The sequence below is a fragment of the Protopterus annectens genome, chromosome 4.part1 (genome assembly GCF_019279795.1).
Source record: "Protopterus annectens isolate FY-2018-M chromosome 4.part1, PAN1.0, whole genome shotgun sequence".
Lineage (NCBI taxonomy): Eukaryota > Metazoa > Chordata > Ceratodontiformes > Protopteridae > Protopterus > Protopterus annectens.
Genome location: NC_056734.1, coordinates 161,630,921 through 161,651,373, shown reverse-complemented (window position 1 = coordinate 161,651,373; position 20,453 = coordinate 161,630,921). Strand labels below are relative to the sequence as shown.

Below are 20,453 nucleotides of genomic sequence, written 5' to 3'. Positions count from 1 at the left end.
TATTTTCTGCTGCTATTTTTCTAGTTCCTCTAGCAAGATTCTTTATGCAAATCCGTTAGTGGACCTTGGCGGGTCAGTGGTCGATTCCTTACCAGTCTCTCTCATGTCCCATGAAACTCACTCCAATTTGTAAACGTCATGTTCGCTGTTTTCTGAGCAGACCGTCTTTCTTCCTTCCCCAATAGCCACAGTGACCACAGATGCTTCCCAGCTGGTGTGGGGCTGGGGCATTTCAGGTATTTCATGGGAAAGATGGTCCAAGGTATGTGATCCACCTTAGAGACCAAGTTGCATATCAGTGTCTTAGAGATGAGAGCAATCCTACTAATGTTGCAAGCCTTTCAGGACATTCTCCCTCCAAGTACAATTGCAGTCCATATAGACATGTCAGTAGTCTGGTACATCAATAAACAAGGATGAACCCATTCCTACCCATTGTGCAGAGAGGCCATGAGGGTCTAGGAATGGGCAGTCTCGTCAGATCACTTTCTTATTGCGATACACATACTGAGGAAAACCAGTGGGTTAGTAGACAGACTTAGCGGGTCCATCCTGATCTCACAAGTGATCCCTCAATAAAACAGTAGTGAATATGATCTGCAGCCGCTGGGGCCACACTTGCTGCGACCTGTTTGCCCCTCCCTCAACAACAAGTACTTTGCTCTGATCCCCCCTCTGGGGGAGTCACAGAGGGATGCTGTGATCCACGATTGGCCCCTGGTCTCCTCTATGCTTATCCCCCTCTTCCACTGATTTCGAAGTTTCTGCAGAAAGCAAGTAGACTGAAGAGCTCAGTCATCATTATTGCTCTCATCTGGCCTCAACAGGTATGGTTCCCTTTTCTCTGGTCTCTGTTGACATATCTTCCATGGATACTGGAGCCCACTCAGGAGCTCTTATCACATCCATCAGAAATTCAGTATCCCAATCTCCATGCCCTCAAACTGACCGCATGGTTTCTCCACTTCAAGTGGTAGTAAGACGGCCCAAGCTCACTTTCCTAGTTCGTGACATTATCTTGGCCTCCCAGAAACCTTACACCCACCAAGAAAGTCTGTAGGAGCAAGTTGAAAAGATTTTCCATATGCGATTCTAAGCAGAATATTTACTCCTTTTCAGCATCTATTTTAGTCATTCTTCTTTTTCTCATTACTCTTTTTAATGAAGGGGCTAGTTTTTCTACTATTAAACTTCAGTTAGCCATATCCAACTTCCATGCTGGAAATGAATCAGGCTGTCTGACATCTTCCAGCTTATGTGCAGTTTTCATGAAGGGAATTTTCCTCCTTAGACCTCCAGTAAAGGATCCCTCTCCTCCTTGGGATTTGATGATGATCATTCAGGAATTAACTCAGAAACCCTTTGAACTGGCATAGAAATGCGACCTGAAGTTTCTTTCTTGGAAAACGGTCTCTCTTTGCTCAAGTGACAGCTAAGAAAAAATTTCTGAACTCCAGGCCTCGTCAGCTAGACCTCCTTACATTATTTTCTATAAGGATAGGGTGTCTCTAAGAAACAGCCCTTCCTTTTTGCCTAAAATGGCCATGGAGACTAACATTAACCAGTCCATGCAATTGCCAATTTTCTTTCCAAACTTTACTAATAAGGGCGAATGTATGCTGCACCCTCTTGAAGTCCACAGGCAATTACGTTTTCATATTCACAGAATGAAACAGTACGGGAAATCTGATCAGCTGTTTGTATCCTTTTCCCCTAACCGCTTGGGTCAGGCAGTATCCAAAATTGCTGTATCTAAATGGATTACTGATCTCGCTGATTTATTCTCAAAAAGGTTTGGAGTTGCCTCATCCGTCTAGAGCACATTCCACTAGATCTATGGCTACTTCATCTGCCTTTTCTTCAAGAGCCTCCATTGACGACATCTGCGCTGCAGCCTCTTGGTCAAAGACTCGTACCTTTGTGACACATTACAAATTAGATATGGTTTCCAGAAGCAGAGCTTCCTTTGGTTCAACAGTGCTCCGGCATGTCTTTCTTGAGGTCCTCCCAACAGTTACGTAGCTGGGAACTCTGACCCATTTGTGAGGAAGAATGAAAAGGACAACATCACATTTACAAGTTATGTATTTACCATAACTTAGCATCTGTGTTGTCGATTTTCATTCTTCCTCACCTTCCCTCCCAACCATCCCTAGGCCTCGTCTCTCCTTGAAGGATCTTTGGATGTTACAGGAACCTTCATGTTCCTGGTTTGAGCCTCATCTATCTCTTGCTTCCTTCTGTCTGTATAACACAGTGGACAGTAAGACAGCAAACTCGATCTGAGGAGTTGGGGGGGTGGACTAGAGCATTATGGGTAGAGGGAGGAGCTTGAGATTTGGATCTGAAGTCTTGTAAATGTGGCCGAATCAAATCTGAGGATCAGATCCTAGCCCCATTTGTGAGGAAGAATGAAAATGGACAACACAGATGCCAAGTTATAACTTCTAATTCTCAATTATTTGTGTGAATTGCTCCGTGTTGGGTTGGCATGTTCTTCAGTTACCTCCTTTTACCTCTAGGTTTGAGGTCAAGCAGTTTCTTAAATGTGTCCTTCATATTAGACCTCCCAAGCAACCCGTTCCTCCTTCCTGGGACATTAGTTTTCTTCCAGAAAAAATTGACTCCGGCTCCTTTTGAGCCTGCAGGTTCAGCTTCCTTGCAGCATTGTACATGGAAGACTGTTTTTCTTTTGGCCCTTACTTCATCTAGGAGTGTCAGAGCTTCAGACTCCTATGGCTGTTCCTCCTTTTTTGGTTTTTCAGTCTCTTAATCAGTCTAATAACTTGCCCACCTTTTTTTCCTTCTCTGCAGTCTGCTAGTGAGAAGGTTCTTCACACCTTAGCTTTCCATAGACAGCTCAGGTATTATTTGGATAAGACTAAGGCCATTCACAAGTCTGAGCAGCTTTTTGTTTCTTTTCATCCCAGATCTCTGCTGTCTAGGTTTGACTGTTTCCAAGCAAATAATTTCTTCATGGATCTCTAAGGTCATTTTTTATCACTCCTTTCATGGGAAAAGCCTTTCTGCTTCTGTTAAGGCTCATTCTGCCAGGGCTGTGGCTTCCTGTGGTGCTTTTTTCATAGGCTTGGATACCAATTCCATCTTTGAGGCTGCTTCTTGGACCTCAGTCCCTACCTTTACTAAGCATTACAGGTTAAATGTTTCCAGGGGTAAAACTGGATTTGCCAGAGCTGTCCTGCATATCTTTCTTCTGGGTCTTCCTCATCTCAAACTTCCTCTTGAGCTTTTGTACTCTCTCTCTTTAGTGAAGAATATTACAACATTGATATGGAAGGACATGGTACAGTTGTGTAAACTCTTACCATAACAGTAGATGTCCTACTCCTTCACTGGTGCAGTATTCAGTACCCCCCTCTTCCCCCTTTTTTCTCTACTCCTCCTTTTTCCTTCTGGATCCACATGTTCCTCCTTTTCTCCTTGGACTGTTGTTCCTCTTGGAGTTATTCAGTTCTGAGGTATGTATGTCAGCACATCACCTTTATGGCATAGATCGTGAGTGAGGAGCATGCATGTGATGTACAATGTCCTTGAAATCCTAAGGGTTTGGTATACTGGTTAGACGGGCTGCCCTTGGCAGCTGACCCCTTTAGTGAAGAATACTGCAAAAGTGAAAAGAAGACATTTACTGTTATAATAAGATTTTTTAATAGCTGTACTTTGTTTTGTGAGGAGCAAGTGTTAAGCTTTTGGTTAGGTAAGTGCAATGGTTATTAAAAGATCTAATGTTGGCATAAAACTTTTTGTGCAGGAGGCATTGCTCCCTCACCACACAAAAAAATAAACTTTACTTTTAAAGAAGGTGCCTTTGCTTCTACGGTTAAGGTACAGTTGGCAGCCGTATCCAGTTATCATATTGGATGTCAAGCCTCTCTTCACTTGTTTCTCACAAACTTTGTAATGCCTTTTTGAGAGGAACTCTTCTCTTATAACCTCCCTTTAAAGATCCTACTCCGCCTTGGGACTTGAATCTGGTGTTGCAAGCTATTACTCAACCACCATTTGAATGTGAACTAAAATTCGTGTCTTGGAAAACTATTTTTCTAGTGGCTGCTACTTCAGCAAGGAGAATTTCAGAAATTCAAGCCTTATCATGCCAACTACCATATTTGATTTTTCACAGCGATAGTCACTTTGAGGACCAATCCCTCTTTCTTACCTAAGGTGATTTCCGAGTCTAATTATCAACCAGTCTGTTTCTTTCGCTGTGTTCTTCCCAAAATTTTTAACAAAGGTGAATATTGTCTACATTTTATTAGATGTCCAAAGGCAACTATGTTTTTACCTTGACAGGACAAAGAATATTAGAAAGTCTGACCAATTATTTGTCTCCTTCTCAAATTTAAAATTGGGAAAAACCCGTGACAAAACTAACGTTAGCCAAATGGCTCACAGATTTGTATATTTTTCATATGTAACAAGTTAGGTATTACTCTACCAAAGTCTGTACAAGCTCATTTGACTATAGCTATGGCAACCTCATCTGTATTTCAATCCAGGGCATCCATAGATGACATTTGAGCAGCAGCAGTTTGGGCTACTCCCTATATCTTTGTTACTCATTACGAATTAGATCTAGTCTCCAGGTGCTTGGGATCATCCTTCATTGAGTCCTCCCAGTATCTATGGTAGCTGGGCATTCTGCCCCACAGGTTGAAGATAGAATGAAAATTGACAACATCAGATAAAAAAGTTATGTACTCCCCATAATGTTCCATCAGTGTTGTCGATTTTCATTCTTCCTCAGCTCCACACCCAGCAACCCCTTGCCAGTTAACTCCCGGAAGAGTGAGTGGCTTTTAGGAGGTCACATCCCCACTATGGGCTCCAGCTGTAGTCTCTCTGACTTGTAAGGCCTTATCACTTTTCTTCTACTTCTATTAGCAAACAAGATCTGAGGTCCTTAGGACTGATGCATGCTGAGTAAGGGTTAGGCTCATGAGTGTTTTGGTTACCACAAGCTATAGTAATGGCTAAGTCAGATCCGAGGGATCGGATCTGAACCCACAGGTTGAGGAAGAATGAAAATCAAACACAGATGGAACGTTGTGGTGAGTACATAACTTCTTTTAAAAATCTGTCATACTTGCCTTTGTCTCCTTATTTTAGGCTTCATCCGGATTTCTTGAGCTAAGAGGTTGAGAGGTATGCATACCTCTTAATTTTAAGTAACTGCTGTAGCTACTGATGAATCTGTATCTCTTACATACCCTTCTGCTTTCATGCATGTATAAGCTGACACCCAAACAGGAACATAAACAGCAGACTTGTTTTCCAGCTGTCATTACCTGTACATGAACACTCTGCTGGAGAGCATTCAATCTGCCATCAGAGTAGTGATGTACACATTGCCCATTCTTTAAACAGGCTTATCAATCCATTGAGCACTGTCTTCTGTTTTGGGTCGGATACCAGGAGTAAGTTGGTGATGGGCATATTCACTGTGCAGTGGAGGGAAAATTCCTGTATGTCTTTCCTCCTTTCAAACCTGCTGGCAAAATTTAGAGAAAAACAGAAAATCATCATGTTTTTTTCTTGGGAAAAGCAAAGATTGTGGTTTCATTGTGGTTTCATTGTCTCATCTTTCTGGAAGTACTGCAACCTGCCATTGGACATGAGGTCCCATATTGACTACTGGCTCCACCTTGAGCAGGGTTGCTAGAGCTTTCAACTTGTCATACTTGCCTTACTTAGGTGAAGAGGTTCTCCATCTGCATAGAGTGAGAGAGAGAGAGAGAGAGAGGTATTCTATGGTCCTATGTTGGTTTAGTCAGTGAATTTACAATGAGACCCAGCTTTCTCAGAACCCTGTTTTTGAACTGCATTATAGCATTCTGAGGAGCAGAATTTGTAGCCTGACCCTGGTTTGTCAAGCAGACCCAGAAAGGGATCCTGCATATTTGCCTGCCTTTGAAGATTTATCTCATCTCAGGGATTTTAACATTATGACTTGTGGGCTTGAGGTGGTCAGCAAAACAGGACCTTGGAAATTCAAGCCTGTTGCAGGAAGAAAAGTAAGTTAAGTGACATACTTAACAGAGTTATAGTATCACTGCATATGTGGAAGAGAAAGGCTTTAGGGGAGAAAAATATTGGTGCCAGTGGCTCAACAGGTAGCACACTTTTCTTTCGTGGTTGAAGATCAGAAAGCTTTGCGTTCTATGCCCACCCCAGGTGATTGGATTAATTTTCCATTACTGACATTGTAGTGCAGCATTAATGGGTGCTGCACTCCTGAGTGTGCCATTCTTTAGATGAGATGTTAACTCGTGCAGATCAGCCCATCATTTATTGGTAGCTCAGCCGACTGTAAAAGGTAACCATGACACTTGCCAAAAAGAGTGTGAAAGTTTCCTGGCCAAATTTCCTGTAGTCAGTATGAGTACCACCTTGCCCCCCCCCCCCCCCCCCCCCGAAAAGATGCTGCTGGTGTAGTGGAACAAACTGGATCAACAAAGTGTAAATAAATAAAAGGTCCTGCATGATAAAGTGACAGTGTACTTCGAGGATTTCTTCAGGCAGGATAATTCCTTTATAGTTTAGAAATCAAATATAGAGTGACTCTTGAGAAAACACCAGAGCGTGGATGAAAAGGCTGAACAAATGTGGAATGGGAGTCAGTATGTGGATCGGCGGATTTTCCAAAAAATCCTTTTAAGAAATGTTTAGGTGTCCCCTAGGACAAACAGCCACCTAGAATGTTCTCATGATTGCCATTATACCAGACCATTCACCTTCCTGTTCTAGCTCCTTTTTTTGGGTGGGGGGGTTAGAATCCAGGTAACATTACCCCTTCATACCTCTTTTGCATAATGTCAGTTAAAGTTCATTCTGACAATGATGAATGTGTTCAGGAACAGATGAGTTATTCATTGCTTTACTCCAGGTAAAGGAGTGTTTGGCTGTGGCTGTACAAGCCGTAACTAGATGATAGTTTACTGCATTGTTTTTTTGCCCTTGGGCAGCTAACCCCTCCTTTTGGAAAACACTGTAATAAGCTACTTCTCCACTGATGAAGCTGTTTATGGTGTCTGACTCTAGAACAGGTCCTTTGCAGTCATTTGTGCCATGTACACTTGATTATTAGTTCATTCTTTCATCAACCAGTACTGCTTGGATCATGATTTGCCACCTCAGTGCTTCAGGACTTAGTGAGCCCTTTTTTGAATGGAGTGGCCTTCCATCAGCTCTTCATCTCTGGTTTCATGGCAGTGGTTTGATTTTTGCCCATCAGTTTCCCTCTAAAGAGGTCTTTCAAACCATATGTAACAAGTCTGTGGCAGCTCATCATGTTATTTGGTCTGTGACATGGTCCTGAAATTGTGTTTATTATTATCCTTTCATCATTCTCATGCATCTGGGATGGCCTTTTGTCACTGTCACAAGTGGACTGTCCTAGGAGTCAGACAAGTATGCAGTTTTCATTATCTTGCCTTTTGGTTGTGCTGTTTTCTAAGTCACTGAAACCTTAAACCAGATTAGTTTGATCTGAAAGATTTGATTATATGCACTTAACACTTCTTGGAAAACTAATCTAGAATAAATTATCTTAGAAGGCTATACAACAATAGGAATTTATTTTTCTTTTTTGATATTTTACTAATTTTTGATTGCATTGTTTTTTTTTTTTTTAATTTACTTGTGTATGCATGTCTTACTGGTATTTTCATGAGTGTAGAAGTAATGTTGTAGTACTTGTTGATCTAACAAGTATCCTGAACATAATTTGACTTCTGAGGAGAGGGGAGTATCCCTGTTTTTTTTTTTCATAAAGCTCATTTATTGCATCATAGTTTCTACTATTCAAGTCTAGGAAGGGTGATATATTTATGACCGAGTTTGCAGTTGCTCTTAGGTTAAAGATGAGGTTATCACAGTCTGTATAACAAAAGAGTGTAACTGTAGTGAAGGACAGAAAGTTGTAGATTTGTCAGTGTATGTCTTGAGGTATTGGCACCTCATTTACAGGTTTAATATTTATTTTGTTATTTTTTTTTTATTAACATATTCAAGTAAGATTCAGTTGCATTTATTCAATGTTGAGTAGTTTACCTAATGATGAGGATTGTAGTATGGTCATTGATTTTTACATCCTGGTGTTTAATAACAAAATGTTCATGCTTTGTTAACTTAAATCAGAGACACGTATGGAAAAATACATGAATGTAAAAACAGTTAAAAATTCAAATGATAAAAACCCCTGCCTCCCTGTAGGCTACACAGAAATGAAGACAAGTATTGGGTTTATTCTTCAAGATCCATGGCTGTTTTGAAAAAAAAAAACTGTTTCAAAGTATGTACCCAGAGATTTATAGAGCGGAGGCACAAGTGACACTAAGTATACTGCAGCAAGTCTCTAAGATGCAGTTAGAGCAGAAGACTACAGATCTGTTTAGGTCACCAGTCAACCTCCGGCTGTAGACATAAGCAGTTCTGGTAAATTTTTGATGGTGCTTCAGTTGAAGACCATGTTGTGGAAGGAGGTAATTGGTTTTATTTTTGCTTGCCAAAATGTGCTTGTAAGATGCATTACATGCAGTCAGGTTTTCAGAATGCAGTGGTCTTTACTTTTTAGCTGTTTAAGATGGCTCTAAAGGTAGCATAGCCTAGTCCACAAAAAAGTGGGTTATTCAAGTGTTAAGTGAAAACATTGGCACTTAATGTACGTTCTGTATGTGTAAACTAAATAAATGTGGTGTGTGCTGCACGCTGGACTTTGTGCATTTCAACACAATTTGTATGCAGTAGTATGTACATTATAAAGGGTATAACTACAGACAGGGAGCTGTGTTGTGTGCACTGAATATTGTAAATGCTTTTACATTAAATGTGCCACCTCTACTAGGTGCTGTATGCGTTTTAATTGGCCAAGTGATATTTTGTTCTTGTCTGAAACAGTAGTGATGAATTAGAATGGTTGGAATTTTCTGTTTGAGTCATGTGATGTGCATATCTGTTTCATGACTAATTATTTTTTTATGAATGTAAACTCTTGCATTAAATTGTATTTGTGTATTCTCAGTTTTTTGTCTTTTAATTGTAATTTTTTGTCATTGCAGTTATTACCTGTACATGTGTGACAAAGTGGTTGCCCCAAATGTTTCCCTTTCATCCTCTCCAATGCACTGTCGAGATGATGGAAGACAAACTGGTGTTGTTTCAGAATTGAACAAAGTATCTGACCAATCTCCAAGGCAGAAAAGTAGTGATAAAGAAAATGTTTCTTATCCTGAGGTATCGCTGGAAGAGCAGGAGAAAGCTGACCTAAAGTTAGTGGCAAAAAAAAGCAGCCAGTCAGGTGAGCTTTACTGGCAACTTGCAATTTGTTTTTTATTAACTAAAAGAATTTTCTTCTGGTTGCCTTGAGTAATTACCACACTTTTTTAACAATATTGTCATTGTGTGTGACGCTCTTTAAATATTTTCATACTGTGGCAAATATTTAGTTTTAGCAACGTGCGTATCTAAAGTTTATTAGAGCAGAATGTATGCACTACATACTCTGTTTTGTAAGTGGACTCAACAAAATATTTTTTTTCTCCTTCATTAAGATCTTTGTGTGTCGGGCAGTACTACAGATCAAGTGAAATCTGAACATAGTGGTGAACACAGCCCTTTGGATGTTTCTATGGAAACTAGCCATTCTGAGAAAAAAGATAACACAAGGACCTTGAACCAAACTCTTATCAAGGACAGTAGTGAAGATGACAAGAACAGAATCATGGAGGAAGTAATGACCATGTACATTAAACAGCAAGAAAGGCTGAATATCATTTTACAGAAGAAGAGGCAACTGCAGATGGTAACTTTCTGTGTTTATTGCTAGAAAATGTGTGCAACATTTTAGTACATAAAGGAAGAAGTTTTGTGTAACACTTCACAGTTATATATAATATGAAGCAAGACTTCTTTTGAGTCTCACCATTTTTGCAGTTTCTTTTTAGCACAATGTACGGTTCTGTTGAGAGTAGGCTTTTAAATATTACTATTATAGCTACTTTCAAACAAAAAATATTTTCTTCTCTGTTGTGCCATAGAAGAGACAAAAGAGTAGTTAGTATGGTATTAATTGTGGCATGATTATTATTATTTTTACTACTACTACTACTACTACTACCTTATTTTTTATGTTTCAAAAATTTTTGGCCCCATCCCTGCCTTTTCTCATGACCATCAAGCCATGTTTACAGTAGCCCATTCCTTCTTCAGGACTGGTAGATTCCAGCTGAGTGATGAGAGATGGGAAAAGAGGCATTTTTTTCTAATGTTCCTAACTTAACTTTCCCAGTCAGCAGTTAAGCATGGTACAATTCTTAACTCCTCTGAACTGCTGCAGGTGTGTGCCTCTGCACACTAGCAGTGCTTACGAAGTGTGTGTGATATATCTTCTCCAGGTGATGTTTCTACTACTCTTTCCTCGTGGAATAGGCTTCTGATCTTGCTTGGTTACTCAAGGTCATTAATGACATAGTCTGGCCAGAATCCTAGCACCAGTTTCTGGCTTCACTAGAGACTGAAATTTGATTCTGCAGAGTCCAGTGTTGTTTCTGTAAATGCATTGAGAAAGTAGCAGCCTGTTTTTTTTTTTCCCTTAGTAGATGAGGCCTAACTGTGCAGCAAATCAGAATTTGTTAATCAGAATGCAGCCAAAATAAAAAAATTAGTCTGGCTAATGTTCACAGAAGTTATTAACCCCAACACATGGTATTTACTCATTGTGTTGGAGGCTTTATTTTTTGCGTCTTTCTTTCCGTTTGATCATATATGGTGTTGGAATAATTTTGTGTCTCTCACAGCGACAGTGCACCATCTACCTTTGCTTAAGCATGGCTATTGCATTTTCTCATGGCTGACTTTTTGTTGTTGTACTGTTGCTGCTTTGCAAAGTTTTTCTTTTTAGCAATATTTGTGCCCTGTGTTTGCCAGTTTGAAACCTGTTATTTTTCTCTTTAAGTCAGATAATATGATGTCCAGATCACCTCAATAGGTATAACGTGTCAGGTTATTTAGTAAATTAGAAGTAAACTATTAACATATAAGGAAAATGATGGGGAGAGAGGTTAAAGACCAGAAGATATGATACCCTGTGTGTGTCAACACTGATGTTCTTCGTGTTTCACTGTTGCAGTCATTACATTTGGGTAATCTGCTTGCAGGTTGCCCTCAGTCGGCCTGAATTCCAAAGTCTTGGGTCCTGCATCGGTTGCTGTCTCCTCTTCCATGACGTCAGGTTGTCAGGGGTATAAAACAGGCAGCCATTTTAGTCTTTCTTGCCGCGTGGTGCCTGACGCAGAAGCAGTTTGCAAGTGCCGGTCGTCCGACTCCTGAAATTTTCGAATTCGAGTTTCAGAACTTAAGACTTTACTAAAGCTAAGTACCCCGTTGAAGAAACTTTTTCTTGCTCCATACCGATGTCAGTAAAAGTTAATAATTGCATTACTTGTGGAAAGCAAATACCTCATAAGGATTTCCATTTATACTGTATCCCTTACCTAGGCCCTGATCATAACATGCCTAGCTGTCAGTTTTGTGCTAGATTTAACCAACGCACTATTAAGCGTCGGTATATCTTTGCTTCAGAATATTTTGGAAACAGATTTAACTATCCTGAAATGTCGTTGTATAGCAATCCGACTACTGGAGTTCACAAAAAATGCAAAAAAAAAGAACAGAGACAGACTGTCACTGTCCAAAACCGACGACGAAGTTTCTCCTAAGCCAGTCGCCGGTTCGCCGGTACTCAGTGAGTTGCTTTCGCAACCCCTGATACCCGCTACTTTCGGGTTGCAGGCCTCTACCGAGACCCATGTGGAGTCTGGCACGCCGCAAGAATCTCAAAATATTGTACCCGTGGATGTCTCTCCCTCAGAAGGGTCCGGAGCCGCTGAGCAGGCACCGGCTTCTGAGGGTGTCTTCAGGCCACAGCATTTCTATATAAAACCAACACCAGCTTCAAAAACAAAGACAAAAGCAACTTCTAAAGCTAAAAACCGACGCATGAGCCACGTGCACAGGCCTCTATGCCCAAACAGCAGGTGATCAAAATGGCTGAAGACCTAATTACCTTGATCAGGGGTTCCCAACCCCCTCCTGATAAAAGACCTAGGCAAGACACTGATTATGAATCTTCAGATCAGGTTTCTATTTCTTCTGATTCCTCTTCTGATCAGGAATTTTCTATACCACCCTATGAGGATTCTGAAGCAGAGGAATCTATCCCATCTGCATCTCCTCCTGAAGATTATTCCTTTGGAGAAACCTTGCATACTTTGAGGGAGCATTTTCACTGGGAGAGTCAAGATTTCTCAGAATCAAAAAAGAGGCTTAGGGATTTTCTTCTCCCTCATCATAGGCCTTTAGCCATACCACCTGTTTTAGACATTGTGGATGATGTGGTTTCGGAGTCGAGCTTTACTCCAGACTCCTTACCTCCGGTTCCTAGCAAGCCAGACAGATATTACAGGGTTCCTGACTCACACAAATTTTTATTTAGAAACCCTGCTGCTGACCCTGAAACTATATCACAGGGTCCAAAAAGTGTTAAGGCTTCAACAGCAAAAAATCCTACCCCCTCTGACAGACATTCTAGGGCACTGGATAGATGGGGAAAGAAGGTTTATATATCTGCAACCTTGGCAATTAGGGCCTTAAACTGCCAGTTTCATATGCTCAAGTATCAACAACATGTTATGGGATTACTGAAACAGAAAATTATGTTGATTTGTGAATGTGCACAAAATAAAGAATTGCAGGAATTATTGCAAGCAGCAGAACAAGTCGGAAAGCATACTTTGCAATGTGGTTTTGATTCCTTAGAGGCCTCCTGCAGGGCTGCCGTTACTGGATCTGTGATTAGGAGGCATGCCTGGCTAAAAGAGCAAAATTTGCCTGATCATGTTAAAGCTAAATTGCTGAATGCACCTGTACAGCATGATACTCTGTTTGGTATTAAGGCAGAGGAGGTTTTAAAGAAAATGGAAGACAAAGCTAAGTCTATGCAAACTGTAAAAGACTTCTTACAAGTGCAGCCACCAAGATTCAGTAGACATTGGCCTACAAAAAATTGGTCCTTTCCTGTGTCCAACAGAGCTCCACAGGGCAAATCCAGACGCCCTAAAGGTTCTAGATACTAATCACAGGATTCTTACAGGTCAAAGCAATGGGGTGCTTCTACCTCCAAATCTGGAGGAAATAAAGCGCAACGCTACAGTAAACAGTCTCAATGACTTCCCTCTACCATCACCAAGCACTTATCTTTTGGCAGCAGCCTTAGGGGGAAAATTAGCACTTTATGCTCAAAATTGGCAGCTAATAACCCAGGACAAGTGGGTGTTAAACATAGTATCTCAGGGATACTGATTTCACTTCCACACTCTGCCAATTGCAAATGGTTGGCCAGATCTGCCAAAAAATCAATGGACAGAGGCACAGAAACAAATTATGTCCCTCATTGATATGGGGGCTATTCAGCCAGTGCCAGAACAGGAAAAAGGACAAGAGTTTTATTCAAGACTATTCTTGGTACCCAGAAAAGACCAGACCTGGCATCCAATATTGGATTTATCAATTTTGAACACATTCCTGGACATTCCAAAATTCAGAATGCTAACTTTGCAGCAGCTTCTGCCCATGCTGGACAAGAACGCTTGGTTGGTGACATTACACTTAAAAGAGGCATACCTGCATATCCCAATAAGGGAATCGTGCAGAAGATACCTCCGTTTCAAGGCTGGCTTTATGCATTACCAATTCTCTGCACTGCCCTTTGGCTTATCTACTGCGCCAAGGGTCTTTACAAAGTGCCTGGCACCAGTAATGGCATTTTGCTGGCAAAGAGGTGTATAAATCTATCCTTACTTGGACAACTGTCTCATTCAAGCAGAGAACAAGGACATTCTTCTTCAGCATCTGGCGTTTGTGAAAAGGCTTCTAACATGCCTAGGGTACACAATAAATGGCAAGAAATCACAACTGGTACCCTCTCAAAAGTTAACATTCCTAGGTGCAAGCTTGAATACAACTGCCCAGATGGCTTTCCTCACGCCAGACAGACAAAGGCAACTGACAATTTACTTCAAACAGATGGCAACAAAAACCCAGTTATCTGCAAGACAAAGTGTGCAGGCTTTGGGGTTCATGGCATCCTGCATTCTACTAATTCTATATGCAAGACTGCATATGAGGAAACTACAGTGGTACCTAAACAGTTTATAGAGTCAACATTGTCACAGTCGGAAACAATGATTCTTCTCATTCCCTGCCTACAACATGAGTTTCTTTGGTGGGCAAAGACATGTCACCAAAACATGGGACGGGTTTTCACTCTACCCCCTGCCAGCCAAACCTTAACTACAGACGCATCAGACTATGCATGGGGGGCCCATCTGGCGGGAAGATGCATTCAGGGCATATGGACCCCAAAACAAATGCATCTGCATATCGACCAAAACAAGATGTTAGCTGTTCAAAATGCCCCGAAAGCCTTCAAGGACTTACTTCATCCAGGACAACTACTGCTAAAGACGGACAACACCACGGTTATGTGGTACATAAACAAGCAGGGGGGCACACACTCATACCCCCTTTGCAGACTAGCCATGGCACTGTGGGACACAGCCCTCACTTACCAAGTACATCTTCAAGCTCATTTCCTGCCAGGAAAGCAAAATATTCTGGCAGACGACTTGAGCAGAAACCTTATAGACCCTCATGAGTGGAAACTAGATCCACAAGTCTTCTGCATGGTAACATAGACCTATTTGCCTCTCCTCGAAATTATCAACTGGACAAATTCTGCACAAGGACTTATCACAGACAAGCATGGAAAGTGGATGCCCTATCCTTCAGTTGGAAAAACCTATCAGTTTACGCCTTTCCTCCTCTGCCTCTTCTACCCAAGGTCCTACTAAAGGCCAGACAAGAAAACACAAAGATGATATTAATTGCCCCGGACTGGCCCCACCAACACTGGTACCCACTCCTAAGGAATATGTCTCAATTCCCAGCTTGGTACTTGCCTCAAATACCTCACTTACTGTCTCAGCAAAACAATTGGATCCTGCACAATTCGCTCCAAACACTGAACCTGGCAGCATGGCTGATCACGTAGTTATTCAAACAACACCTCTCAGTAAATCTGTGATGGATATAATTTCGGAAGCCTGAAGGCCTAGTACTAGAAAATCTTATGCTGATAAATGGAAGAGATTCTGTGCTTGGAACAAGCACAAGGAACTGACACAGCAGAACCAAATATTCCTCAGATTTTACAAAACTTGACTGAGATGCTTGACAAAGGCCTGTCTTTTTCATCAATAAAAATCCATGCCTCTGCCATCTTGGCTTATTGCAACACAGAGCCACCAATCTTTTCTCATCCTTTGATAAAGCAGTATCTTAGAGGGGCCAAAAATTTAAGGCCTCCCAGAGGATTGCCAATTCCTGCTTGGGACCTCAATTTTGTGTTGGAAAAGCTCACCCTGCCTCCATTTGAACCAGCTGTTACTGCAGATCTAAAGTTCTTATCATGGCAAACAGCTTTGCACTTGGCAATTACTTCAGCAAGAAGGGTTTCAGAGCTACAGGCCCTCATGGCTGTGGAGCCTTTTATATTTTACCCAGACAGGGTGTCCCTCAGGACCAATCCTTCATTTATGCCTAAGGTGGTTTCCAGTGTGGCTCTTAACCAAACTGTCCATCTGCCAACTTTTTATCCAAATCCGCAGAACAAGGGGAAGCGGCTTCTGCATTCCTTGGACGTACACAGACAACTAAGATTTTACTTGAGCAGGACTAAAGCTCTAAGAAAAACTGAGCAGTTACTGGTGGCATTTGCTGCAGGATCAGAGGGAAAGGCTATTTCAAAGTGGATAAGCCACTGCATTTGTTTCTGCTACTTACATCATGGTAAACCGGTGCCCAAGGGCATTAGGTCTCATTCCACCAGGGCTGCAGCTACATCAGCAGCTTTTCTCAGAGGGGTACCAACCAAAGACATTCTAGAAGCTGCTACTTGGAGTTCTGTTCACACTTTTACAAAGCATTATCATTTGCCTCGCTTCTCTAAGTCCAGGGCAGGCTTTGTCACTGCAGTTTTGCAGGGCCTTATAGCCGCCCCTAATGTAGTTTAGTTCTAGCCTCCCATCCATAGCTTTGGGATTCTACCCACATGTAATGACTGCAACAGTGAAACACGAAGAACATAGTACAGTTGTGTACACTTACCATAAATGTAGATGTTAGAGTGTATTCACTGTTGCAGTCCAGGTTACCCGCCCGCCAGTCCCCTTTTATTCTGGAGTTTCTCCTTTCCTTCACTATTTTCTACAGCCTTTGTGGAGTATTTGCTTGTAGATGAAGGTAAAGTTTATATTGTTGCATGTATATATAGTTCATATATGTTGTTGCTACCCATTTGGGGGGCACCTGACATCTGGGGCAAGAAAAACTAAAGAAAATGGCGTCTGCTGCCTGTTTTATACCCCTGACGACCTGACGTCATGGAAGAGGAGGCAGCAACCGATGCAGGACCCAAGACATTGGAATTCAGGCCGACTGAGGGCAACCTGCCAGCAGATTACCCAAATGTAATAACTGCAACAGTGAATACACTTGAACATCTACATTTATGGTAAGTGTACCCAACTGTACTATACACTTTGCCATTGATATTACTTCTGGACTACAGTACCTACAGGTATATACTTTCTTACGAGTGAGAAGATTCCCCTTTTTGATTCTGTGTCTGATCAAACCACAACCCTTGCTGGGCATAAATGTATTTACTAAAATGTGAAAGTTCTTATGGATACTGTAAAATAGTTGAAATATTTGAGGCAAGCATTTCACAGTTTTGCTTAAAATGGAAGGCAGTTGTAGTACTAAAAACAGTGCAAGCACCAATACATAGAACTTGTATAAAAAATAATTGACTTGCTTATTTCAGATATTAGCAAGCTCTGTTTGTGCCATGTTGGTCATTAAGATAGAGTTGAACCATTAGGAATTTGGTTGTATTGCTGCTTTAAAAGATTGAACATCATTGAATATAAAGCACTGATTGACATTCTGAAACGCATGCAAACATGTAAACTACTAGATCAGTCTTATTAATTCTTAGAGCTAACACTACAGTGTTAACAAAAACAAATGAAAAATAATGCATACCTTTTATTTGTCAGAAGGTGTCAAGTGTTTGTTTATGGCTCATCTTTTCTGTCAGTAAGTGACCTGAGTTACAGTAGATTGACTGTGGTGTGCATGGGTGTTCTTAGTTCTGTAGGTATAACCAATGCAGGTGCCATCATCCATAATCACACTGAAAGGATGAATTTAAAAAAAGAAAACCAATGATAGGATGATGCATATTTAGTTTATACTTGGTGTAAAATGTCATGCAGCCAAAGGCCCTTTTATTTGACGGCATTTCTTGAAGGAATGTCCATTTCATAAGGATCAGGATGTTTAGAATTTGGACTTACTGGTGTCTTGTGTGAGCAACTGCACAGGCAAGATGCGTTTACTGCTTAAACAGATTAGCTAGTGGTCCCAGATGTCTTGGATAAAGGACTCTGTGTCAGAGCATCAACAAGAAAGTCATTTCCTCCTGTGTACAAGTAGAGAGGCAGACAAAATTGAAGACAGTAGAGGGTTCATATGTTGGTACCGACTTTGCACTGTACACAGTGAGCAAGCTTTTCTTTGCATCATGATAGTACAGTTGGCATTTTTGATGGTGTAAAAAGCTTTCTTAGAAATTGCAAGGCACTTTGTAAAGTTAACCCTAGTGTGTGCAGGAAGGCTTCTAACTCTTGGACTCTTAGACAAGTTGTTGATTTTTGTAGGTAAATGCTGAGGCCTCACAGGGAGATAAAGTATGGACAGGCAATTGATGATCCCTCTTCCTACATGTTATTGTGCAGCCTTTGTTTCCTATATTTTTTTCTTTCACTACAGCTCATTAAGTCATGAGTTTCTCAAACCTGATAAACCTATAAGGCATTGTCTTCCTTTTGTTCTTCTTGGATTAAAATTAAAAAAAAGCTCCTTATTTTAAGAATCCTAGAATTCAAAGTAAAATTGGACAGGCTTCTGTTTGTAATATAGTGGACATTTTTGCTTTTGTGAGGAGACTTCAGTTGTGCAGGACTTACTTGTTTTTAATGCCAAAGTGAACTACAGGAACCCATTTTGTGCATCATGGGATCTTGGGATACAAAGGCGAACAGGAATGTTGTTTTCCACTTAATCTGCATTGATTAGTGATACCAATTTTCTGTCCATTGTCTGTGTTACCTGAATTTCTGGCAGTAAAATCATTGCCTGCTCTTGAGAAGACTTTTTAAATGTGCATTTGTAGTTTATATATTACATGGCACAGTTGTATACTTCTGATGGGTTTAGTTTCTGCAGATACTGATTTATGTAGTTTGAGATTGATAAGGCCTTATATGTAATGACTTCTTGTAAATCCAGTGTTTTAACCACCATGATAGCTGGTATTATATAAATGGAAATCCTCCTTGGCAAAAAGATGTAGCACTTGGAGAAGATCTAAAGATAAGCAGACAGGTATTGGTTGGTGTTAGGAATTTGCATTATGATAGTTTTGTTGTGACCCTGTATCCGTGTAAACAGAAACTGTCAAAGAACAACCAAGTGTACCTAAGCAACTGTTTTCTAGCTGCTAGTGCCCCTCATCCCCATCTTCTGTGACTGTTCGATCTACTGTCTCCATTTTTATTTGCAGAAAGTAGTTCTAATCTTTGCATTTAGCTGTGAGGATGCTTATCAAACACTTCTTTTTCCTGCATTCTACCTTATAGGTTCATAGGTTCATAGGTTCATACTAGGCTATCTGCCCAAGGGCATTTAGAATAAAACTATGCCTATTATTTTGCTGTGCCTCTGTCAAGCAGTGACACTGAAGTGATCCCTGGGGTATAATCTCCCATCCATTGGTCAAGATTCCTCTTGAACAAGGCCAGGGTTTAAGTCTCTGGTTCTGAGGGATCTAGATTTTTGAGGTGAAGCATATTCATCAAATCTGTATATGTCAGGCACAGGTCACCTCTGAACTGAATAGAGCTGGAGTTCTTTCAGTCGGGCAGCATAAGACATATTTTTGAGACCCTTTATCCTTTTGGTGAGGAACTTTTGGAGCCTTTCCAGCTGCTGCAGGTGTATGACCTCCCTTGATCTAGATGTGAATCCCTTCATGATCAGGTGGGCAATGTAGAAGGTTTTCCTAACTACTTTAGCAACATGAGTGTCAAACGAAAGGCTACTGTCAACCTGGGTCCCCAGATCCCTGATGACTTCTTCTGTGCTCAGTGGATTGCCACTAACCTTGTTCTCCCGAAGGGTATGACTATGCATTTAGTTATCCGTTTCTGTGAGGCCCTTCTGAAGGATATCTGTGTCAGATGTGTTTCAACTATAGGCCCAGTTTGCAGTCATCTGCAAACTTTGTCAGCCATAACCCTCCTGTGTTTGCTTGTACTTTGTGGGACACCACTTGTGACAGGCTTTGAGTCTGACATGGCTCCAGCAACTCTGACCCTGTGGGTTCTGTCACTTAGCCAGTTTGCAACCCATCTTGTGATGTATGGGTTTACATTCAAGCTGATGAGTTTTTCGATGATACCTGAGTGGGGTATTGTGAGGTAGGCTGTATGGACTGCCTTGGCATGATCTGCCTTTGACAAAGCCAAACTGGGTTGGATCCAAAGTCTGCAAGTTCCTATGTCTTTATTTATGAGTTCCATTATGATCCTCTCCATGGCTTTGCAGATAAGGCTTGTCAAGCTTGGGACCACAGCGTCGGTCGCCACTCCTTTGAGTGCGTATCCTGAGGTGAGGCTAAGATTAAACAGCTGTCACACCATCCGTCCCATGGATGCTGTGTTTTGCCTTGGAGAGGCAGTTCTCACCTGGGCTTTGGAGATGTTTGGGGGCTACAATCCTCTGGTATAGATATCTCTCCTTTTGGGGGAGGAGGGAGAAGTTTACACTGAACCTGTCAGCCAGTATGTTGGCAATGTGTGTAGGTTCAGTAATCTTCACATCATTTTGAACTAATTCTGAGCATATCTGGGAGTTTCCTCCTAGGTTTCTAACATAGCTAAAGAAGGCCTTATGATTGTCCGATTTTTCTCTCAAAATTTGACTTGGATGATTTTATGAGAGCTCTTAGTTTTTTACTTATAATGATCAAAGGTGTCTTACCTTTCAGGGATTTTGCTCTATCCTGTAGTAGCTTCCTCCTTTTGTTGTAGAGCTTGTTTATGGCTGGGGTCCACCAGACTGGAGTCTTAGTTTTGTTTGGGATTGCCTGATCCATGCAGTCCTGTAGGTGCTGGTTGATTCAGCGGTTTGAGGAATGTTTACCACTGGCTCAGGGGCCTTAAAGGAGACCACGCTAGTTTTAGAAG

General features: G+C 41.2%; 1 protein-coding gene across 2 annotated transcripts in view; it reads left to right on the top strand.

Annotated features, from left to right (window-relative positions):
• SKIL (SKI like proto-oncogene) overlaps nt 1–20,453 on the top strand; it is a 234,122-nt gene that overhangs the window by 148,650 nt on the left and 65,019 nt on the right. For both annotated transcript variants that reach the window (XM_044070063.1, XM_044070064.1), the window contains exons 5-6: nt 9,081–9,319; nt 9,573–9,823. In XM_044070063.1, coding sequence (XP_043925998.1) covers nt 9,081–9,319; nt 9,573–9,823 — 490 coding nt within the window. The remainder of the gene's footprint in view (nt 1–9,080; nt 9,320–9,572; nt 9,824–20,453) is intronic.